This window comes from Camelina sativa, chromosome 16 (genome assembly GCF_030686135.1).
Source record: "Camelina sativa cultivar CO46 ecotype springtype chromosome 16, ASM3068613v1".
Lineage (NCBI taxonomy): Eukaryota > Viridiplantae > Streptophyta > Magnoliopsida > Brassicales > Brassicaceae > Camelina > Camelina sativa.
The window spans coordinates 22,387,999-22,408,580 of NC_141895.1; the positions used below are offsets into that span (position 1 = coordinate 22,387,999).

General features: G+C 37.8%; 3 protein-coding genes, 1 long non-coding RNA gene and 2 pseudogenes across 9 annotated transcripts; 4 read left to right on the forward strand and 2 right to left on the reverse strand.

The window, feature by feature from the left end:
• Nucleotides 1-1,428: 1,428 nt before the first annotated feature.
• LOC104751284 (rhomboid-like protein 16, chloroplastic) lies at nt 1,429-3,569 on the forward strand (annotated as a pseudogene). The gene is made up of 6 exons (XR_015585041.1): nt 1,429-1,793; nt 2,422-2,542; nt 2,646-2,763; nt 2,980-3,089; nt 3,255-3,305; nt 3,429-3,569. The product of XR_015585041.1 is annotated as a rhomboid-like protein 16, chloroplastic (transcript).
• Nucleotides 3,570-3,614: 45 nt separating this feature from the next.
• LOC147925844 (uncharacterized) lies at nt 3,615-3,994 on the forward strand. The gene is made up of 2 exons (XR_015585382.1): nt 3,615-3,656; nt 3,754-3,994. It is a non-coding gene; the product is annotated as an uncharacterized LOC147925844 (long non-coding RNA).
• Nucleotides 3,995-4,399: 405 nt separating this feature from the next.
• Nucleotides 4,400-7,952, forward strand: LOC104751285 (uncharacterized). 2 transcript variants are annotated; one of them, XM_010473203.3, is made up of 11 exons: nt 4,400-4,853; nt 5,179-5,328; nt 5,427-5,594; nt 5,843-5,995; nt 6,072-6,224; nt 6,315-6,479; nt 6,616-6,732; nt 6,810-6,999; nt 7,085-7,343; nt 7,430-7,556; nt 7,646-7,952. In XM_010473203.3, the coding sequence occupies exons 1-11, from the start codon at nt 4,694-4,696 to the stop codon at nt 7,699-7,701; spliced, it is 1,698 nt and encodes a 565-aa protein (XP_010471505.2). In that variant the 5' UTR covers nt 4,400-4,693; the 3' UTR covers nt 7,702-7,952. The 2 variants fall into 2 exon arrangements, with proteins under 2 accessions (XP_010471505.2, XP_087348113.1); XM_087491987.1 differs by having other exon boundaries at nt 4,539-4,853; nt 6,613-6,732.
• A 2,191-nt stretch (nt 7,953-10,143) lies between these two features.
• LOC104751287 (protein LONGIFOLIA 1-like) lies at nt 10,144-15,723 on the forward strand. Of its 3 annotated transcripts, XM_087491986.1 has the most exons (6): nt 10,291-11,597; nt 12,106-12,176; nt 12,255-14,153; nt 14,242-14,377; nt 14,617-14,726; nt 14,778-15,723. In XM_087491986.1, exons 1-6 carry the CDS (start codon nt 11,459-11,461, stop codon nt 15,453-15,455), a joined length of 3,033 nt encoding a protein of 1,010 aa, XP_087348112.1. In that variant the 5' UTR covers nt 10,291-11,458; the 3' UTR covers nt 15,456-15,723. The 3 variants fall into 3 exon arrangements, with proteins under 3 accessions (XP_010471507.2, XP_087348112.1, XP_087348111.1); XM_010473205.3 differs by having other exon boundaries at nt 10,144-11,597; nt 14,617-15,723; XM_087491985.1 differs by having other exon boundaries at nt 10,417-11,597; nt 12,106-14,153; nt 14,617-15,723.
• A 46-nt stretch (nt 15,724-15,769) lies between these two features.
• On the reverse strand, nt 15,770-18,308 carry LOC147925845 (receptor-like protein 15 pseudogene; annotated as a pseudogene). Its single transcript, XR_015584790.1, has 2 exons — nt 18,231-18,308; nt 15,770-18,114 (listed from the first exon to the last, which is right to left on the reverse strand). The product of XR_015584790.1 is annotated as a receptor-like protein 15 pseudogene (transcript).
• Nucleotides 17,353-19,580, reverse strand: LOC104751286 (receptor-like protein 15). The gene is made up of 6 exons (XM_087492790.1): nt 19,193-19,580; nt 18,676-18,831; nt 18,454-18,528; nt 18,231-18,308; nt 17,455-18,114; nt 17,353-17,411 (listed from the first exon to the last, which is right to left on the reverse strand). Exons 1-6 carry the CDS (start codon nt 19,578-19,580, stop codon nt 17,353-17,355), a joined length of 1,416 nt encoding a protein of 471 aa, XP_087348916.1.
• Between the last annotated feature and the right edge of the window lie 1,002 nt (nt 19,581-20,582).

A 20,582-nucleotide genomic window follows, 5' to 3' on the forward strand; every position in this document is an offset into this window, starting at 1 on the left:
CCAATGCCTACTCCACTGCCTGAACAGCTTCATCAAGTACCTCATCAGAAGAAACCTTTCTCCAATCCTACATATTTCAGAAGTTTGGCTGGTAAGTTGCAGTACCTTACCTTGACGAGACCTGACATTCAATTCGCTGTGAACTTTGTCTGCCAAAAGATGCATGCTCCCACTGTGTCTGACTTTCAATTACTCAAGCGGATCCTCCGCTACATAAAAGGGACAGCTACTATGGGGATCAATTTCCACAAAGATACAGACTTCACATTGCAGGCTTACAGTGACAGCAGTCATGCTAACTGCCAAGATACACGGCGTTCTATTGCTGGTTTCTGTACCTTCCTTGGCAAGAACATCATCTCTTGGTCATCAAAACGACAGCCGACTGTTTCCAAAAGCTCCACTGAAGCTGAATATAGAGCTTTATCTGACACAACTTCTGAACTTGTCTGGATAAATAACATGCTCAAAGACTTACGCATTTCCCAACCTGATCCTCCGGAACTCTATGGTGACAACCTCTCCTCCATATATCTTGCGGCTAACCCTGTTTTTCACAGCGGACAAAGCACTTTGAAACGCACTACCACTATGTCCGAGAGAGAGTCGCTTTAGGAGCTTTGGTTGTCAAGCATGTGCCTGCAAACAAACAGTTGGCTGACATATTTACAAAGCCTCTTCCACCTGCTCCGTTTGCTTCGTTGCGATACAAACTTGGTGTGGATACACCTCCCACACTAAGTTTGCGGGGGAGTATAAAGGAGAAACAAAACTCTCCTTTTGAAACAGAGAATTTCAGAACCAAGAAATTGGATCAAACAAAGCTTAAGCCCAACACCATTCAAAAGCCCAACAAAATGAATATGGTTCAACGGTCGACTGCAGACAAGAAGGACATAACAGAGCAGAAGGAATCTCCGTACATCCAAGTTGTCGCAAGAACAGAAGATGTGAGCGGTCCCAAGGTTCTGCAGATAGAAACAAAGAACGTCTTCAATGCTCTCAACCTCCTCTGTGATGAAGACATGTGTCAATGAAAACTAGGTTAAGTAATGTCACAAGTCTTTTATAAATAGATAAGGGTGAATCATTGTAAACCCTTGAGAAAGAAGATATTAGAAAATAAGAAATATCTTTCTTTACAAAATCTTCAAATCTCTATAATGGGAAAGGTGATAGATGGTTTGATGAAAATTTTCATGTTAAAAAACTTTTACAATTTTCTTAAACGGGTAAAAAGTATCACTTTATATATGTTTTTTTTTTTTAAAAACTTACAATTAAGTTGTTAATTTTCTAGTGTTACTAATTGTATAGTGACGTCACTTTTTTAATTGCCCTTGAAAAAGGTGACGTTTTTAACAAACACATATACCTCATGACAATCTAGTAGTGTTCATGCATCTGGTAAAATTTGATTCCGAGAAAAAAGCGTTGAAAAAAATGCATGCGATTTTCTCTCGCAGGGTCTTCGTCGTTGGTTCTTCTTCTTCTTCGCAGCTGACCAAACTGGTGAAGAAGCAGCCGAGTCAGAGTCGCCGTCATTTCATGAGCCATCTTCTTCCTTCTTGCCTCAGCTCATCTTCTTCTTCTTCTTTGATCAATCGTCGCTTTGTTCCTTCTCTATCGCGATCGGAGAAAGTTCATGACTTCTTCGCAGGCACGTTCGGAAACACCAATCTAAAGCGAAGAATCGGAAACGTTTTGGAATCTAGAGTTGGGTTCTCCAGTTTTGAGCTTCCTAGTGTTGGATTCGAGTCTAAGGGTTTTACGGGGTTTCAAAAGCGTGGATGGTATTGTTTCTTTTTCGTCTCCCTTTTTGTGATTTTGAATGGGTTTCATAGTAAAGTTCGAACCTTTCTAAGGAAAAGTTCTAAAATTTCTGAGTTCCCTTGGCTCTATGATCCTCAGGCTTTCTAGTGTACCTCTATTTGCTTCTCGTTAGCTACGTAATTTACATTTTTTTTTCTGAGATAAACTTGTCTTGAGGATGAAATTTCTGGTTTTGATTTAGGGTTTAGACAGAGCTTAATTGGTAAATCATCGACCTTTTTACACAACTCTCATTAGCTTTTTTGGTCAAAATGTGCTTTGGCTCTTCCTGGACAAGGACATGAATGAGAATTTAGATGACAAGATGAGAAATTAGTAGGCTTTATTTGCTTTTTCCCATTTCTGTCTAGTTCTTGATTTGATCAGCTTAACGCCCATTTGACGCTTCTCTCCCTTTATAGAAAGACTACCAGGTCGACACTGGTCAGACCTTCTCCTTATATGATTGTCTCCAGATATAGAAATGACATCAGATATCTTAAGATTCTTCACCTGCTCCATTTTATGTTGGTTTTGTGGATACTAAACAATACAATACAATACAAAAGAAAACGTTATATTGGGTTTACTTGTGTTTTCCTCTGGCAGGAAGTCTTGGTTTAATGGAGCTAATGGTGTAGTTTTCGGGTTGATAATAGCGAATGCTGCTGTATTTACAATGTGGTAGGTTTCAGGCGAGGACAGAGAGTGGATGGCTAAACATTTTGTGGTCTAACCTCATAACTCAGAACTTTTTTCTCTCTTATTTACTGCTTAACTCTTGTCTTGGATTTGGTTGATCTTTGGTATCATTAACCTTGATATTTGGGCAGCTATCGACGTACAGTTTTGCGTCTGGACGTATACACACGCTCATAACTTCGGGCTTTAGTCATATTGGAACCAGTCATATCATCTTCAACATGGTTGGAATCTACTACTTCGGAACCAGACTATTGACTCTTTCTTATCGTAAATACGATGAGAAATGCATTCATTTTGTTTCCTTTGAACTGGCCACTTACATTTGACTGGAGGACATATTCACAATACTAATTCCGCTCACCTGACAGCAACTTTAAGAAGAAACGTCCGATCCTTTAGACAAATATTGAGTTGGTTCTTTTCGGAAAATTTGCTACCTATGTATCTTTATCTCTTGTTCTTAGATTGCAAGAACCTTGGGGCCGCTCTACCTTTTGAAGATGTACTTTGCTGGAGCACTTGGTGGCTCCATTTTCTTCTTGAGTCATCATGCTATCTTGGCTACACTCAAGGTATATATAGAGCAACCAGCATAGTTTCCTTAATTTCAAATCATGCTAAGTCCACAAATTAGTAGTTTTGCCAATTCATTTGAAGTACATGTTATATGTGATACACGGAGTTATGAGGTTTAGACAAAAGGCCTTAACTCCGATATTGGTTGGTCAATCATACAGGGTGAAGGAGTTGTCATTGAGGATCAATCAAACCTCCCCATTTCGCAGCTGGTACGTTTTTTACTCATCTAGTTAAATGACTTTGTCTGAGCATGAACACGACTGGAATCTTCAGTTGATATATAGAGAGTGAGACAAATGCTGGTGAGGTAAACTATTTTGTATTTGGTACAGGGTGCTGAAGGACCTGTGTTTGCCATCACGCTGCTCGATATGTTTCTCTACCCAAAAGTTACTACATACTTTGGGTTGATGCTCCGAGCGCCTGTAATGACTGTAAGTACTCTCTTCATACATAGTAGTCATAATGAGTGAAACTCTTCTGAATCAACTAAAAGACCCTGACTCTTTAATCTTCAGGGAATTTTACACTTAAGACTAAACATGTTAACGATTCTGGAGGTGTGTATCTATACTATTATGTCATGAGAATCTAACGCACATTTGCTTTGAAACAATATGACTATCTCTTAACGAGACCAACTTTTCGGGAATGCAGGGGGAAATTAACAGTATCGCATCAAGCTCGGGTCAGATGGGAGAAGTTGTGGTTGCAGCGATGGCGTGGGCAAGGATAAGGAAAGGCCGATTCTGATACTGATTGGTCATTAACTTTCTCCATTGAACCAATTACCTTTATCATCATACTAGTTATGTTAAGACTAGCTAGTTATGTTAAATTTTGTTAGTACCATTTTTATCGTTTGATGGGCTGGACATATTGGATGGTTCCAACGTAAGCTACTTTGATTTCTTCTCGTTATAATTGCAACTTTGTAGATCATCTCAAGGTTATTGTCTTGGCATTTATTTCAAGTCCCATCACCAAAGATATTGTATTCATTTGACGTCAATCACAAAGATTACACAGAACAAAACAGTGAATTCTTTATTCCTCTAAAACTGACACACCTAAAGCCTTTTTGAAAAAACATTTGATGATTAGAGCATTTGATAATTTCTATTGGACACACAGACAGATTTGATGGCAACAAAAATTACTCATTGGTTAATTTTACTGTTGTTGTTGACAGCATTACTCGTTAGATTTAATGGCTTCGTTTAACAGATATAATAAAAAGTTGCAACATTAAAAAATAAAAAATAATAAAATAAAGGTAAAGAAGCTACGTTTATCACGAATCAGTCCATTATAAATTTATTAAGTAACGTCGATTTAATTTCGGTAAAGATTCCTCTTTTATTTTTAATCTTCATCTTTTGCGGTTACCATTGTTAGAAAAACCTAAAAGCAAAAAGGAAGCACCTTTGCAAAAATCTTCTGTATCGGCCATTAGCATTAAAGAATCATTTTGTGATTTTTGGATTTCCTCTTTGTCTTTCAATTTTATATAATCTCATTTTTTTCCAAAAAACCCTTGATTTTTTTCCCGCACTTTCTCAACGCAACGCAAAGGAACGATCTTTCTTGCAAGAAAATGAGGTGGGAGAGGGTCAGACAAGTGGGTCTTGGTGCCGGGCCCGGGAAGAGATGGGGGCACACTTGTAACGCCGTTAAAGGAGGTAGATTTCTCTACGTATTCGGTGGTTTTGGTCGAGACGGTTGCTTAACCAATCAAGTTCATGTCTTCGACGCTGGTTAGTAGCTCTAGCTCCCTCGAAAATCGGCTTTTTTCAAAAATGTCTCAACCTTTGATTGATCTCTGTAGCCATGATTCGATTTGTAGGGTTTGTCTGATTCGTGCGGTAGACCCCATTATCCTATTTTGTTTTCAAATCTTGAACTTTGTTCTTTAGTGCATCTCTACTGTTTCTTTCCTTCTCATACCGTACTCGAATGCCTTTTTGAAGATTTTTTGTTTTTTGTTTTCATCTGCTGGGAATGATGTTTTGTGGTTACTTTACTTGTAGTCCTGTTTTCAAGAACTTCATTGTTCTCATATGTGTGGCAATTTTGTTGCAGAAACGCAGATTTGGACTCAGCCTGTAATCAGTGGCGTACCACCTTGCCCGAGGGACAGTCACAGCTGTACTACAGTCGGGGATAACCTTTTTGTGTTTGGTGGTACTGATGGGACCAAGTACCTCAAGGATCTGCACATTCTAGATACTTGTAAGCTCTTCCATCTTTGTCTAGATAGATCAAGAAAATGCTTGTTTGTCTAACTGTTCCTGGTTTGAGGTTTTTGAATTTTTTTGTGTGTGTGGTAGCTTCACATACTTGGATATGCCCGGATATTAGAGGCGAAGAACCTGGAGCAAGAGAGGCTCATAGTGCGGCGCTAATGGACAAACGTCTTTTCATATTTGGTGGCTGTGGGAAATTTCCAGATTCCGATGATGAAGTCTTCTATAATGACCTTTACATACTTAACACAGGTATACTGCTCAGACTACTTTTTAGTTTCCATGTTAATCCTCTTCAGATAGCATTTATGATTAACTGATATGAATTTGAGAGAGATTTGAGAATGAGCCTTTGTGTGAGCATTGACATACAGATTGTATGTTGGTTTCTGTTAGCCACAGTGTGCATTACTCTTATCTGTTTTTTTGGATTAGAAAAAGTTGTTGTCAATTCCATGGAGGTGTATGCATGTAAACTGAACCGGCTTTAATCTTGTTAGAAACTTTTGTGTGGAAACGTGCTGTAACAAACGGGAAACCCCCCTCTGCACGAGATAGCCACACTTGCTCAACGTGGAAGAACAAAATCATCGTAGTCGGGGGTGAAGATTTGGATGACTATTATCTCTCCGATGTTCATGTCCTTGATACAGGTAGATAAAGCATTCTTTACGTGTTTAGTGCTTGTGTGTATGTATGTCTTCTGATATTCTGGCTCTGTCTTTGTAGATAAATTTGTATGGAAGGAATTGAATACTTCAGGACAGTTGTTAACACCTCGAGCCGGTCATGTAACTGTTGCACTTGAGAGGAAATTATTTGTTTTTGGAGGGTTTACGGATTCACAGAATCTTTACGATGATCTACATGTCCTTGATTTGGGTATGTAACCACGACCTTCATTAATGACAAGCCTTTAATTCTCATTAGTCTCTGTTATCATAATGACATGCCGTTGGTTTGTCTTTGAAGAAACGGGTGTATGGTCCAAGGTAGTGGCCATGGAAGAAGGGCCATCTGCTAGATTCTCTTGTGCAGCGGTTTGTTTAGATCCTTATAAAGCTGGTTCGATTTTCTTTCTTGGTGGGTGCAATAAGAATCTTGAGGCGTTGGATGACATTTACTATTTACACACAGGTTTGTTTCGGTCATTCAGTTTTACTCTGATCCTTTGGTATCTGTAGCTATTAATATTCTGTATTGGTTACATCAAATTTGCTTCTGTTCAAGGTTGCTAATTATTCTCCTAATCTTCTTTGCTTGTGGTTAGTAGAAGGTGGATACGATGTCCGGTTTGATCAAAACCTAGGGAGTTTGTCTCTTAGGAAACAAATGAAGCTAAAATGCCAAGGGCAGAAATTAGCTGTGACCAGAGCCAACACTGACCAAGGTGTGCTAACACGAGCTCCTACGCCAAAAATATGGGAACATAAAATGTATCGTTTATTTTATATGGTTCTATTGTAGGAAGAGAGATTGTCCCTTTCAACATTGGCGCGATTGGCCAAAGAAAAACGATGTTTCAAGCAAGGGTTACTGAAAATAGCCCTTATGGTTACACTATAGAAACAATCATTGATGGAAAGGTTCTTCGTGGTGTTTTGGTTTCAAACAAACATAGCTCTGTTCAAATGGCAGATCCTAGCTTTAGTAACAGGCAAGTGTTAGTTATTATTCTCAGGTTATATTTTCCCTTTTGGCCCATTTCTTCAAAAACATGGTTGATTTGTGATTGTTAACAGTAAAAGGCCTGCGACATCTTATGGAGATTGTGATCATAGAGCAAAGATGTTAAGAACTTTGGGCAAGGATTCAGCTGGTAGTAGCCAACAAGCTGATCCTTCTGATGATGCTAACAAGAAGGTTGCAGATTCAAATGATACGGACACACCGATGATTGACACTATCCATGCTAATGTAAACATGGCGGGACCACAGGAGGCAGAAACCGCTGCTGTTAACTCTGATGTCAAAGATCAAGATGCTTCTCAACTCGATACGGTGTGACATTCATTATCCACAACAGCTTCAGCTAATTGGAATGGTGCTGTTTCTTATCAGACGTTATATACTGAATACTTTTGCAGGGGATTGTGAACACGGAACCATTGCCAGATACTCATGATCAGGCGAATGTAGAGCCACTGAGAAATGAGATTTCAACTGATGCTGCTAAAGCTGATCTTGGAGGAGCTTCATCGCCACAAAAGCAAGGTGATAAATGAACAGACATGATTAAACAGGTCCTTCTTTAGTCTTAACAATTGGGTAATAAGTCTAACTCATTCTTTGGATTGAAGCAGATGAGGGAGCAGCTGCTGCAGAAGATGCAAACGCAGAGCAACAACCGCAATCGTGAAAATATAAACAACTGGAAGGATCTTTTTTTGGGAGGTTGTACAGTAGTAAGTAGTAGCTGAAGATAGAATTTGGTTTAGAAGCAAAGTAGAAGAAAATGAATGATGAGTAGAAGAAGCTAACATTTGAACTGAAGTCTTTTGCTTCTTGTTTTGTATTTGGAAGCTCTGCAATATGAACAGCTTTTCCTCTGGTGATATTTCCTTTTAGTTGGTTTGAATTTGCAGGCAAGAGAGATGCCTTGTTTACTTTTTCCTGTTTCCAAAAACATTTCACACATCACCAGATTATAAATCTGATTTGGACAAAGCAAACACACACGCACGTAAACAGAGTAATTACATTTGAAGAAAACTTTACAGGTGGAACTTGGTTTTAAAGGCATTCACATAATAAACGAGTCGTCTCTGTTTCTCTTTAGCAATAAGTTTTGCTTTATTTGGGGACTATGATGTGCCAATTGAGTAGGACCAAGTAATGATTTTTGTTTCTTTTGGTCTCTCTCTCGCATTGTAATTTTAATCTTTCATGCATTTTTTTCACCAACTATAAAGATTACGTTTGACATTGGTCTGTGTAAATGATACTAGTTTAATGCAAGAACCATTGATCAATACAGTAGATTACAACTTCAAAAACGACAAAAATCCGAGTGATTACAAGTTTTTGACAAATCATTAACGGCGTGAAACCATGTGCCTCGATGATTGAGCATTTCTTGATCTTTGACCAAAGACCACTTTAACTTTACTTACATTATGCAAGTATTAAACTTTACATACTGTATAAATTATAATATACGTGTAGCTTTGGAAATTGTTAAATGTGATACCATGGGGGGTACATGATACATCTATACATAAAAAAAAAAAAGGGATATGTCTATACGTTTGGATCCAACGACAAAGAGTAAATGCTAAAGGAAGTGGAGAGAGAAATACACGAGACATGATTAATTTTAAATTGCTATATTACCAACCCCTTAGTTATTTCTCTCATTAATTCATAACCAATTTTGTTGACGTCTGTCTAATATTTACCAAACGTTTTTTTATAGATGTTTCTTGTACCATTTCCGTGGGAGAAAGTGCATTTTCGGTAAGAATTGTATAGTACAACAATGGGTCTAAATTAAAATATATTAGTATAATACGAAAATACAACTTAGAGATCAGGTATTTAACAAGTCCAATAATCCTTGTCGGCAAGTCAACTACTAAAAGCATTGTAGTATTCTTTTTGTAAGTATGTATACACACAACCATTTAGTTTCTTTACCTACTAAACCTTAAATATCAACTATTTTCTTCCTCAATATTTTGCTTTTAAAAACTTCCATGCAAAAAGAAAGAGTTCCACTATCGCTATGAGAAAAAAAAAACATTGTTGGCAACTTTGAAGCTCGAGACAGACACCTAATCTTTTTGTTCCTTTCGTGGCTCCAAACTAGTAGATTACAATAAATCAAGAACATTCTTGTTATAACATAAATGATAAAACCGATGCTTTTTACTAGTAATTATTTTTGTGCTTTTGATAACCATTAGTTTATTTTTTAAGTACTTAGAGAAATACTGCTAATTAATTCATAGTGGTGTACTAGGCTCTATAGTTTGTTTATACGCCACCTATGAATACGACAGTAATTAATTGAATTGGAGAAAGAAAAGTCAAAACATAAAATGTATGTGGTTGTCAAATTTTATGAGTAATGAGTCGAAAATGACAAGAAAAAGAACAACAAGAATAAGGTGATATGAGAAAACTCGGGGAGCTACATCTCGACGTGAGAAGAGATCCACTATAAAGCAAAAAAAGGGAACAACGAAATGACAAGTCTTCGTTTGATAGATATAAGAAGCAGAAAATGACTATAGTTTTTTTATGACAGATATATAACTTAGTGAAAATGTACTTGGTTATGCTTTTGTTTTTTGTTTGTTTTGGGGTTTCCCTACCTAAGCGGATGGTATTTAATGTAGAGCCGTGACCTTACCGGCAAATATTAAAGACCAAACATTGTGATATATCTCTAATCACATATCTAACTTTGGTAGTAAAATACATTTCATTTCAATGGTGGTGAAAGTGCTTTTATTTAGTGTTCACCAAATAGATTGAAAATTTATATATCGTAAAAGCATATATTTTTGTATAGATTTCATGTTGAATTATCTGCCGTAATCTTATTTTAATACTCGTTTTATCCGGTGATACAAAAAAGTCAAGAATTAACGTCTGTTTGTAGTATATATTGTCTATTTCTAACTTGCCGACATTTTTTTTACCATAGGAAAAAAAATTACTCATTGCAAATAAACCTCACCAAAGATGACTATAATATATATACTTTACGTGAAAATTTGTATTTGGTGTGAAAATGAAGCAAAGATTACTATGATAATTTGTATTTCAAGTTTCAAATCCAGGATCCTTTAGAAACATATATTTATTTGGTGACAAAAAAAAAAAAAAGAGAGTAGAACTAAAAAATGAAATCATTCTCTGGATATGTCGATGACCTGACAGAGGGTCACATGTATGTATGTATAGAAGTAAAAACAAGATCCACTCTCTCTCACATGCTTTCGTGAGATGGAGAGCCTCTGTAAACCTCCACACACAATGACAATGTCTCTTTTATTGTTTTTGTTTTAATACTACTATCTGATAGATAAATAAATAAAGATAACTGTTTTTTTTCTTTCTTTCTCTCGGGTTTCTACATTTTATTAAATTAGAAAGAAAAAAAAAGAAAAGAAACCATACAAATTCCAAAAAAAGCCCAAGATGTGGCTGAGAATTTGCCGGTTTGTTCTCTCTGAGCAGTTAGCAGGGGAGTGAGTGAGTACAAAACAGAGGAACATTTAGTCTCTCTCTCTCTCTCTTGGATCTGTGAAGAGATTCTTTTGTTCCATTCCTTTCTTTAATCCCTTTTATTTCTTCTTTCTTTCTCCTTCCTCTTCTTCTTCTTGATTTGGTTGGCCGTTGCTCTGCTTCTGCAACTCTTTTCTTTTTCACTGGTTCTCTAGATTCACATTCTGTGTTTTAGGACTGTTTTTTCAGACAAAAGGGTCACACATGTTCTAGTTTGTGTTTTTTTTTTTTTATCTTTATCGTTTAGTTTATTGAAGATTGGATCTAAATTACCAAAAGGGTTTTTTTATCTTTTCTCCTTTTCGTTTTGTCTTCAGTGAATCTGGGAATCTTAGGTTTGTATAAAGGTGTAAACTTTATTTCCTTTTAGATCCGTAGGTTGCTTGCTAGTGTCTAGTTGTGGTGGGACTTAGATTAGATTTTATTTTGGGGGTGAATTTAGCGGGTTTTAAGCTTTAATTAAGCTGAAGAAATTACAATGGGGAGGAGGGGTTGTGTGATTTGAAATCTTAAACGGGTTTCAAGTTTTTTTTTCTTTTTCTTTTTCTACAAAGATAAAAGGCTATGATTTTGGAGTTATATGAATATGGAAGGTGCGTCATTCTCGTTATAGAGTTTTAATGGTGGGTGGTTACTGTTTGATGATGGAGATAGAGAGAAAAGCAAAAAAATAAGAAAGCTTTTTAAAGTGATCTCTTCCTTATTATTGCAAACACATCATTGAGGCCAAAAAGTTTGGGTTTTTTGGAAATCAATCATCACAGAAGAAAGAAAGCTTTCAAAGCCAAAAAGTAAGAAAAGAAAAGATAAGTCTTTTTGAATCTTTCTGTATAAAGTTTTCGGCGCCGGAGGATTGGCTGGTTTTGTGATTGTATAGAGAAATGGCTGCGAAGCTTCTGCATTCATTGGCAGATGATAGTGCTGCAGATCTGCAGAAGCAAATTGGTTGTATGAATGGGATTTTTCAAATCTTTGATCGTCACCATGTTCTCACTGGCCGGCGAAAAAGCCTTACTTTAGGTAAATTAAATTATTTATATTTATATTTTTTTTTGTGATAATTTAAACACTCTCTTCTGATCTCGTGTCTCGTAGTCGTTGACTCGTATGTGGTTACAACATGTATGTAATTCTTAATTCATGTCTTTTACTTTTCTTTTTCTTCTCTATTTTGTTTTGGCTCTGCATCTGCCAATGTAGTGTTTCAATCTTTTCATTAACCAAGTCTTAGTTACAGTCTCAGAGATCTAAGTTTTGGTTGTTGTCTTTTTCTTTCTTTCTCAGTTGTGTTGATCTGCCGGATCTTTAGTTTAGATTTAGTTTCCCTTCTGGCCAGTTTTTTCTTGGTAGATTTTGACTTTTATTAACCTTAGGCTCATGAAGTTTCCAACCAAATGTGATAAATTCAAGTTTGACTAACTGGTACGTATAGGTTTTTATTAATGGTTTCTCTGAATGCATTATCGGGGTGTTCCTTGTTTGAGAGTTTGGGTATGATGCTCATGCTTGGTTTATGTGCTTGTTGCAGGTAGTGTAAATGCTAATAGCATCAACGACGAGAAAGAATCTGTTGATACAATTTATCAGCAAAAAGAAACTGTAAGTTGCTTCTCTTGTCAAACATATATATACACGAGGTTTTCTATAAATAAGATCCTAAGGGTTTTTGCAATTCAGTTTCAGGACTCGAACACTGGTGGGAATGTGAAAGAGAAGCAAAGGGTTTCAACAGAATCATCGAGGGTTTCTTTTTCATCTTCATGCTCGTCCTCCCCATCTTCTTCTGAGTTCAACAGAGGAGTTCTACCTGAAGCTTCTTCTGCCTATGACCGAGCCAATTTTCCAGAATCTCCTACAAGTGATCCTGAGATGACCGAAGGTAATGGGTTTTCACATCTGGGACTTGACCTCAGAGATGTTGTGAGAGACTCAATGTACAGAGAAGCCAGAGGGCTTTTGATTAAGACTCCAATGACAAGAGAAGAAGTAGTTAGACACAGTAGACGAGAGGATTCCCCAAGGCCTTATGGTTTGAAGCAATCAACTCCCGCGGATCTCAATGAGTCCTTCAGAGTTCTAGCAAAACTTAGAGAAACATCTCAACATTATAACGAGACTGGTAAGAAAGATGCACCTCGCTACTCAGTTGATTCTCATGATACGCTGAAATCCAGACAGAAGCTAAAAGATTTGCCTAGGCTTTCGCTGGATAGTAGAGAACGAGTGATGCAAAACTCTGGTGTTAATCCTAGATCAAGTAAGCTTTCTGAAAGTTTCAGTGAAAGCTGTTCAAGCAGCAGCAAGAAACGGCCTCCCAGTGTTGTTGCAAAGCTCATGGGATTGGAGACATTGCCAGGATCTCCATTGGGTAGAGACATTCATCAGTTTGGTTTGAACAAAACCAGCACCTCTGATCAAAACGACGATCCATTTTCAAGATCATTGAGGGAGAAAAATCTGAACCGTGCTATCCGTTTTTCTCCTAGCTCACCAAGAAGCTTGGGGAAGGACCCGGCTTCTCCAAGATGGAGAAACTCTGATTTTGTTATGAAACCTCTATCAAATACAAGATTCCCCATTGAACCAGCTCCATGGAAACAAGCTGATAGAAACCGAGTTTTGCAAAAGCAAGCTAGCATGCCTGTGAAAGCAAAGCCGTATGAGGCACCTAATTTTTCTCCTACAGTGTACAGTGAAATGGAGCGTAGATTGAATGAGCTTGAGTTCAAACATTCGGGAAAAGATCTGCGAGCCCTTAAACAAATATTAGAGTCTATGCAGTCAAAGGGTTTCCTGGATACTGAGAAACAACTACAATCCTCAAACGTTGCAGCTCAAAAGGATTATGAAAGAGAAAATTCTGCAACTTCCAACCATGCAATGCCATCCATAACGAGAGCGCAGCCTTCTTCATCTTCAGCTAACCAGGTATATCAATCCCCGATTGTGATTATGAAACCTGCCAAGCTTGTTGAAAAGGCTGGTATTCCTGCGTCATCCCTTATTCCCATTCACAGCCTATCTGGCCTCAATAAGATCCGTAGAGAAAAACCTGGTGATAAAGAAACTTCAGCAAGTAGTAAACGGGTGACAAAAGATCGTAGTCCTGTAAACCGAAGAGCTGATTCCTGTACCAGCTCTTTCGATAAGAAATCTGACAGCAGAAGTGTGCGGTCTACTTCAAAAAGGCCTCAGCAGGTTCCCAAAGAAAGTACTTCAAAGAGTTCAGGATCTGTAAGTCCAAGATTACAGCAGAAGAAGCTTGAGTATGATAAACGTTCACGGCCACCAACACCTCCTGAATCTAGCAAATCGAGGAAACCGTCAAACCAACAACTTGTGGAATCTACTTCTCCTGGTGGCAAACGTAGACCCAAGGCTCGGAAGAGTTTGCAGCAAAATGATGACCAACTTAGTCAAGCAAGCAATGAATCTAGGACGTCAAGTAATGACGTTTGTACTCCATCCGAAACAGAAGCCTCTGCTTGTGTAGAAAAAGCTACTGAAGCCGATGGTGGTAAAAGTCCATCTGTAATCGAGGCAGCCAAAGCTGTAGTCTCTAACTTAATGCAGAATGTGAGTTCTGACTCTCATTTGTATATCTAAGTGCTAGGTGTCAAAAGTTTTTCACTTAGTTCTCACAAGTTATGTTTTGTGTTTGCAGAAATCCAGTCCAAGGTTTAGTGAAGATGGATTCTCAGCGAACCTTTCAGTAGTTGCTTTGGAACATCCAAGTCCTATTTCTGTTCTCGACGCTTCAACGTACAGAGAGATTGAACCATCACCCGTGAAGACACAAGGTAACAAAAGGATTCTATCTCTAGTGTCCTCGTGGTCATCAACCTCTGAGAATATTGACATGGATAAGAAACTTGCAAAAATCAATGCCACTTTAAGATTCTATGACCAGGGTTAACTCTTACATTTTGTCTGTAGCTTGCTTAGTTTGAGAAAGTTTCTCTTTTACAATTTTTTTCTCAATACAAGGATTAGCTGTTCAGTTCCTTCCATTTTTGACCCAGAACTGATCATGTGATAGGTAATGTAGCTGATGACTTTGGTGATGAACATTGCGAGGACCAGTGGAATCCAGCTTACAGTTTCTCAGAAACCACATCAAGCTTTTCGCCAGAGATAAACCGTAAGAAGCTTCAGAATGTTGAGCACTTGGTTCAAAAGCTCAGACGACTGAACTCTAACCATGATGAAGCCAGCCAAGATTATATCGCATCGCTCTGTGAGAACCCGGATCCTACCACTGATCATAGATACATCTCGGAGATTCTGTTAGCCTCGGGCCTTCTCCTCAGAGACCTTGGCTCAGGATTGACAACGTTTCAGCTACACCCTTCTGGCCACCCAATCAATCCTGAGCTGTTCTTTGTTCTTGAGCAGACAAAGGGAAGCAGCACTATGCATTTACACAAAGAGGAAAGTAAGGTTCTGAAAAATGAGAAGCTCAACCGCAAACTTGTGTTTGACACCGTTAATGAGATTCTGGTAGAGAAACTAGCTTCAGTTGAAGCCACGACGAATCCATTGATGAAGTCATCTGCTAAGATGACTAAGAAATCCGTGAGTGCTCAACAATTACTGAAAGAACTGTGTTCAGCGGTAGAAACAATGCAAAAGCAAGCCACAAAGAGGTCGGAAAGCTTCTTATTGGAGGAAGAAGACGACTTCTTGAAAAATATACTTGCTGAAGATGTGACGATTCGATCTGGGAACTGGGCAGACTTCAGTGGAGAAATCTCAGGGTTGGTGCTGGATGTGGAGAGGCTTCTCTTCAAGGATCTGGTTAGTGAAGTTGTACATGCAGAGACTAGCCGTGTGCAAGCAAAGTCAGGAAGGCGAAGAACACTTTTTGCAGACCAATAGCAAAGTCTGTTGAAGAAGATTTTATAAACAAAAGTGGTTTCTCTTCTTTCTCTAACTCTTTAACTGTGTTCTACGTTTCACTCTGGTTTTTTTGTCTTGCTGATTCATTTGCTTGTATTTGGGTCTTTATATTCTACAGCAGGATAAAAATCATATGGTGTGTTATGTAATTACTGAAGTTCTTCTTGAGATGGTTACCTGAAAAGATACTGTAAATCGGTATAGAATTCATACAGAAGAAAGAGATCTAACGAGAAATTTCTCTGTATCTATTCTTTTTTTTTTGGGGTCTGTGTACTCTCATTTTGAGATTATTTTATGCAACTTTCTGTATATTGAAACAACCACCAAACCAGCTTGAGGCATTACATTTATTCAAAGACAAAAGACAATACAGACGACAGGAACTAAAACATAAGTAATGGTCTGGTTTTCGAAACAAAGGTATGGAGAAGAACAACAACAGATGGGGACGAGAATGAAACTAGCACACTAGATGCATTTTTAGCACCTACAGCAAATTCGTAGCCTTGTGGATGAAAGCATATACGATGTAGAACCAAGCTCGGCTCCAAGGAGAATCAAACGAGAGTGATGCGAGTATCCCAAGAAGTACTGTGACATAGGCTGCAGCAAAACTCCAATAGAAAGACACCATGTCGATTAAAGATTCATCAGCTTCCACTTCATTATCTGGTTCTTGTAAGTTATTGTTGTTGCAGCTTGTGTTGGTTGGTTGTCCACAGAGAAGAGGATTACCTAAGTAGCTTTGTGTATCGAAGGTGTTAAACTGTCTTTCATGTGGAATGGCTCCTGACAAGTTGTTGTATGAGACCTTGAACACGGCGAGGTTGCTCAAATCTGTAAGTTGTGGTGGGATCCGGCCATGTAATCTGTTGAAGGAGAGATCAAGGCTTTCCACATTCTTGAGACCTGAAAAGGTATTAGGTATCACTCCTGACAAGTTGTTGTGAGAAAGATTGAGAGATTGTAGCTCCATAAGACCTCCAAGCTCAACTGGGATCTCACCACTCAGCTCATTTACTGAGAGATCAAGTCCAAACAATAATTTGAGATTTCCACCCATGTAGGCATCATATCGATACTTTGTTGCAAACTCAATTTTCGTTTGGGAGCCTTCTTTGTAGTTCATACCAAACCGTTCAAACATGAGAAGCGACGCAAAATAAAAATCAACATGCAAGGAATCAACAGACGAGGAAGACAGATCGGAATCATAGTCGTATGATGTATCCTCTTTCCCAAAACCAAAGGATGTATTGCTAAGGCAAGAAGGTATGGATCCACTTAGTCTGTTATTTCCAAGATCCAAAATTTGGAGGTTGCTTATGCCACACAACTGTGGGGGGATGCGGCCAGTTAAATAATTCCCACGCAGAAGCAGCATACTGATGTTTTGGGTGTTGATGAACTCGGGAATATTTCCAGACAATCTGTTATTTCTAAGATCGAGTATTTTGACATTTGCTAGCAATGTGTCTGGAATAACCCCTGAAAGATTATTGTCTTGCAGGAGTAACACTAGCCCATGCCCATCTGTGGAATTGACGTGTGGAGGTATGCCCCCAGACAAACTGTTTGCAGAGAGGTCCAGTAGCTCTAGTTCAGATATGTTGAACAACGAAACAGGTATTTCACCTTCCAACGAGTTGTTTGAAATTATTAGTGCAGATAAGCGTGAAAGCTCGCCAATCCAACTTGGAATAACACCTGTGAGATTGTTGTTCGAAATGTCAAGCATATACAAAGATGTCAAGCTCCGCAAACGTTCTCCAATTTTACCTGTGAACATATTGTTATCCATAGACAACATCCATATCACTAAAGTTTGCTGATTCCGGAAAAATCTCTCCACTTAGTTTGTTATGTGACAACTTCAAGTACTGTAAGGAGTAACAACCTTGTACAAAACTTCTCGGTAGCTTCCCGTAGAAACTGTTGTGAGATATATCCAGATACTCGATATTTTTCATGTTACCTAGAGAAGATGGCAGATTTCCTTGAAAACCATTCACTGCTAGATTCATATACCGTAAATGAGGAAGTATCCACCCAATGTTCTCAGGAAAGAGATGACTGAATTCATTAACTGACAAATTCAGAGAAAGTAGGTTATGAGCAGATTTCGGTAGCTGAAAGCTCGTAAGAGAATTATTCTGTAGACGCAAATCCACGAGTTTTGTATTGTTAGCCAACACCCAAGAAGGAAATTTCCCAGAAATAATGTTGCCAGAGAGATCAAGATGACGCAAATCCTTTTGGTGTAGGAGAAAAGGAGGAACCTTCTCCAAGTTACAAGAAGTTAGTGCAATAACTCTCAACTGAAACTTTGGTTTCAAGGAACTTTCCGACACTAGTTGAAATGTGTTAGATTTTGAGCCAAGTTTCAACACCTTAAGCTTTGAGAGGTTGGCGAGCCAACCAAGTGAGAATAACCCTTCGAAGTTGTTATCAAACAATGATAAGTACTCAAGGGATTTGAGGTTACCGACAAGAGATGGTACCTTCCCAGCTAACTGGTTTGATGAAAGATCAAGAACTCGAAGTCCAGTCAAGCTAGTTAAACATGAGGGGAACTGACCTACAAGTTTGTTTTGACTGAGATCGAGCTCTTGTATATTCTTCAGTTTGCAAATTCCTACAATAAATATAAATCAAAAGCAAAAAAAAAAAATTGTCACTTATTTAAACGTGAACTTTACTACAAGTCTACAAGTCTCCAACAAAGCAGTGAAATATTTTGAGAAAACTTACCTTGCAGTTCCATTGAACCAGAAAATTCATTGTCGCTTAGATCCAGAGCTTTCAGTTTGCTCATCCGGGCATGTAACTCTGCCACATGAAAAAAAAAACCCACAAAAAAGGTCAGGACTTTGAAAATATGATTTCAGGGATAGTCCAGACTAATTCAACAATCTTGTATTGTTAAAATGAGTAAAAATGAATAGAAAAAATAAAGGCATCTGTGGACAGCTACCTTGTACTGGTATGAAGCCATTAAATCTGTTTCCACTCAGGTCCAACAGTTCCAGATTCATCAAATCTCTAAGTTCTGAGAGGGACACCAACAAATATTAAGAATGTTGATTTAATCTGAATATAAGACCTATATATTAACACTAATTATAAACTAAATAAAAAGATGCATCATAAATCAATGAGGTCAGGCTAGTTTTTTTTTAAAAACGAAGAAACATACCTTTAACAGGAAAAGAACCACTCATATTGTTGGACTTAAGAAACAGAGTTGTGAGTGATGTGGCGGCATTAAGAAAGGGAAATATGCTGTTGTTGAAATTAAAAAAAGAAAGATCCAGAATCTCCAGGTTTCTTAATCTCTTTAGACTTTTATAACCTGCAAAATAAAAATCTTGTTAAGAAAGTACTGTAATCATTCAATAGGTTCAACGTTTAATTATGATTTTACTCTTCTCTATATGCAAATGAAGATTATGAAACATGAGTGACAGATTTTATGTAATTTTGTGCTCTACATGGTATAGACATCAGCGAGTTAGTTAACTAATACCGAGCTATGTAAAATTTTAATGCATGGAAAAAGTCTAAGTAAGTACCATCATTTTAAACGTTATCAGCATTCAAAAATCAAGCTCATCTAGCATTCAAACTTATCGATGCAGGGAAATATGTTTCTAAGTAGAGACCACAAGAGGTTAAAAACAGAGAGAGAAGAAGAAGAAAAAAAAAGGATGTACCTTCCACATCATCAAAGAAGCCACTGAGTCCGAACCCTGAGTCAGATAACAGCAGGCTTCGAACTTCTAGTTCAAAGGGATACAGCAGAGAAAGGTTTAGGAGAGAACTCGGTTTGCAATACGAGAAATCGATGAAAAGTTTAGTCACCCGTCCACTTGTACTATTGCATTCTAAGCCTTCCCAAAAACAGCAATCGTCCTCTTTGTCATTAGTCCAAGTAGTGAGAACAAAGTCCGATAACTCTTCTTCAGAAACCGAGACTATGTATTTCTTGATATCCATTAATGCCGTCCTATCTTTCTCATTACAGCTTTTGCATCCGTGTAGCTGCCCCAACACTAGCATCAACCATATCAAGTATTTGCCCAACAACACCTTCCCTTCCATTGCAAATGTGATTATAAAAAAAAAAAATTAGAAAGCCAGTGAAAGAAAACTCAAATGCAATGTGGGACTGTGAGTTCTATACAAGTACCTCCACGTACGTTATATATAGGAATTTCAAATTTCCGTGTAAAACACCATTGCCTTTTTCAACAATAAATAGTTGTGTATATGTTTAAAAAGTTGAAAATATGCAATCAATGAAAAACACCTAAACTCATATATGCATGCATGTAACATGTGTAGTAGCATTACTCACGCTGCGCGAGTGATCATTGTCTTTACTTTGACTCGCGTATGATAATAAGAGTCGTTTAGCGTGTGTCCAAGTGTGTGTCGTTTTATATCCATGGTGAAACCCAATTATATGTGCCATGATTGAGCAAGCCTGGTTCTCAGTAAGTGCAAAGATATTAGAATCCATGATCCACAACAACTTAACAAAAATACTTGATAATTTAGGATCCAAATTGTAAAACACTGTCCATGTTTTAGTTGGGAAAAAGAAATATTTATATAAACATATATACAATACACGGAAGATTGAGTCCACATAAATTATATTGCAAAGGGCCCAAGATAATATTGAATCTTTGTTCTCATGTGATACGTTGCTTATCATTACACAAGCATATGGCCATGTCGGCAGACAAGTACTCGAGGTTCTTTTTCATCCTTTGAAGAGAAAATGGAAAAATTATCCGAGAAGAATCTTTTTGGTCAGCATTCAGCAACATGCATGGAAATATCCAAAAATCATGATCCGTGTATGAATCAGATGATTTTTTTTAGTACATGCATGACTTTTCTTTGCACATCGTTCTATGTATGAACTTGAACTTATTCACATAGTGTGAATATAGATAATTGGCCGATTTTCTTTCAAGTATGATACAAAAAGCAAACGTATGAAATTCAAAGTCAATGTGGGACTGTGAGTTTATACTGTGCACATACACCTCTCTAAGTTTATGAGAGTTCAATTCCAATTTTCTGTGGAAAACG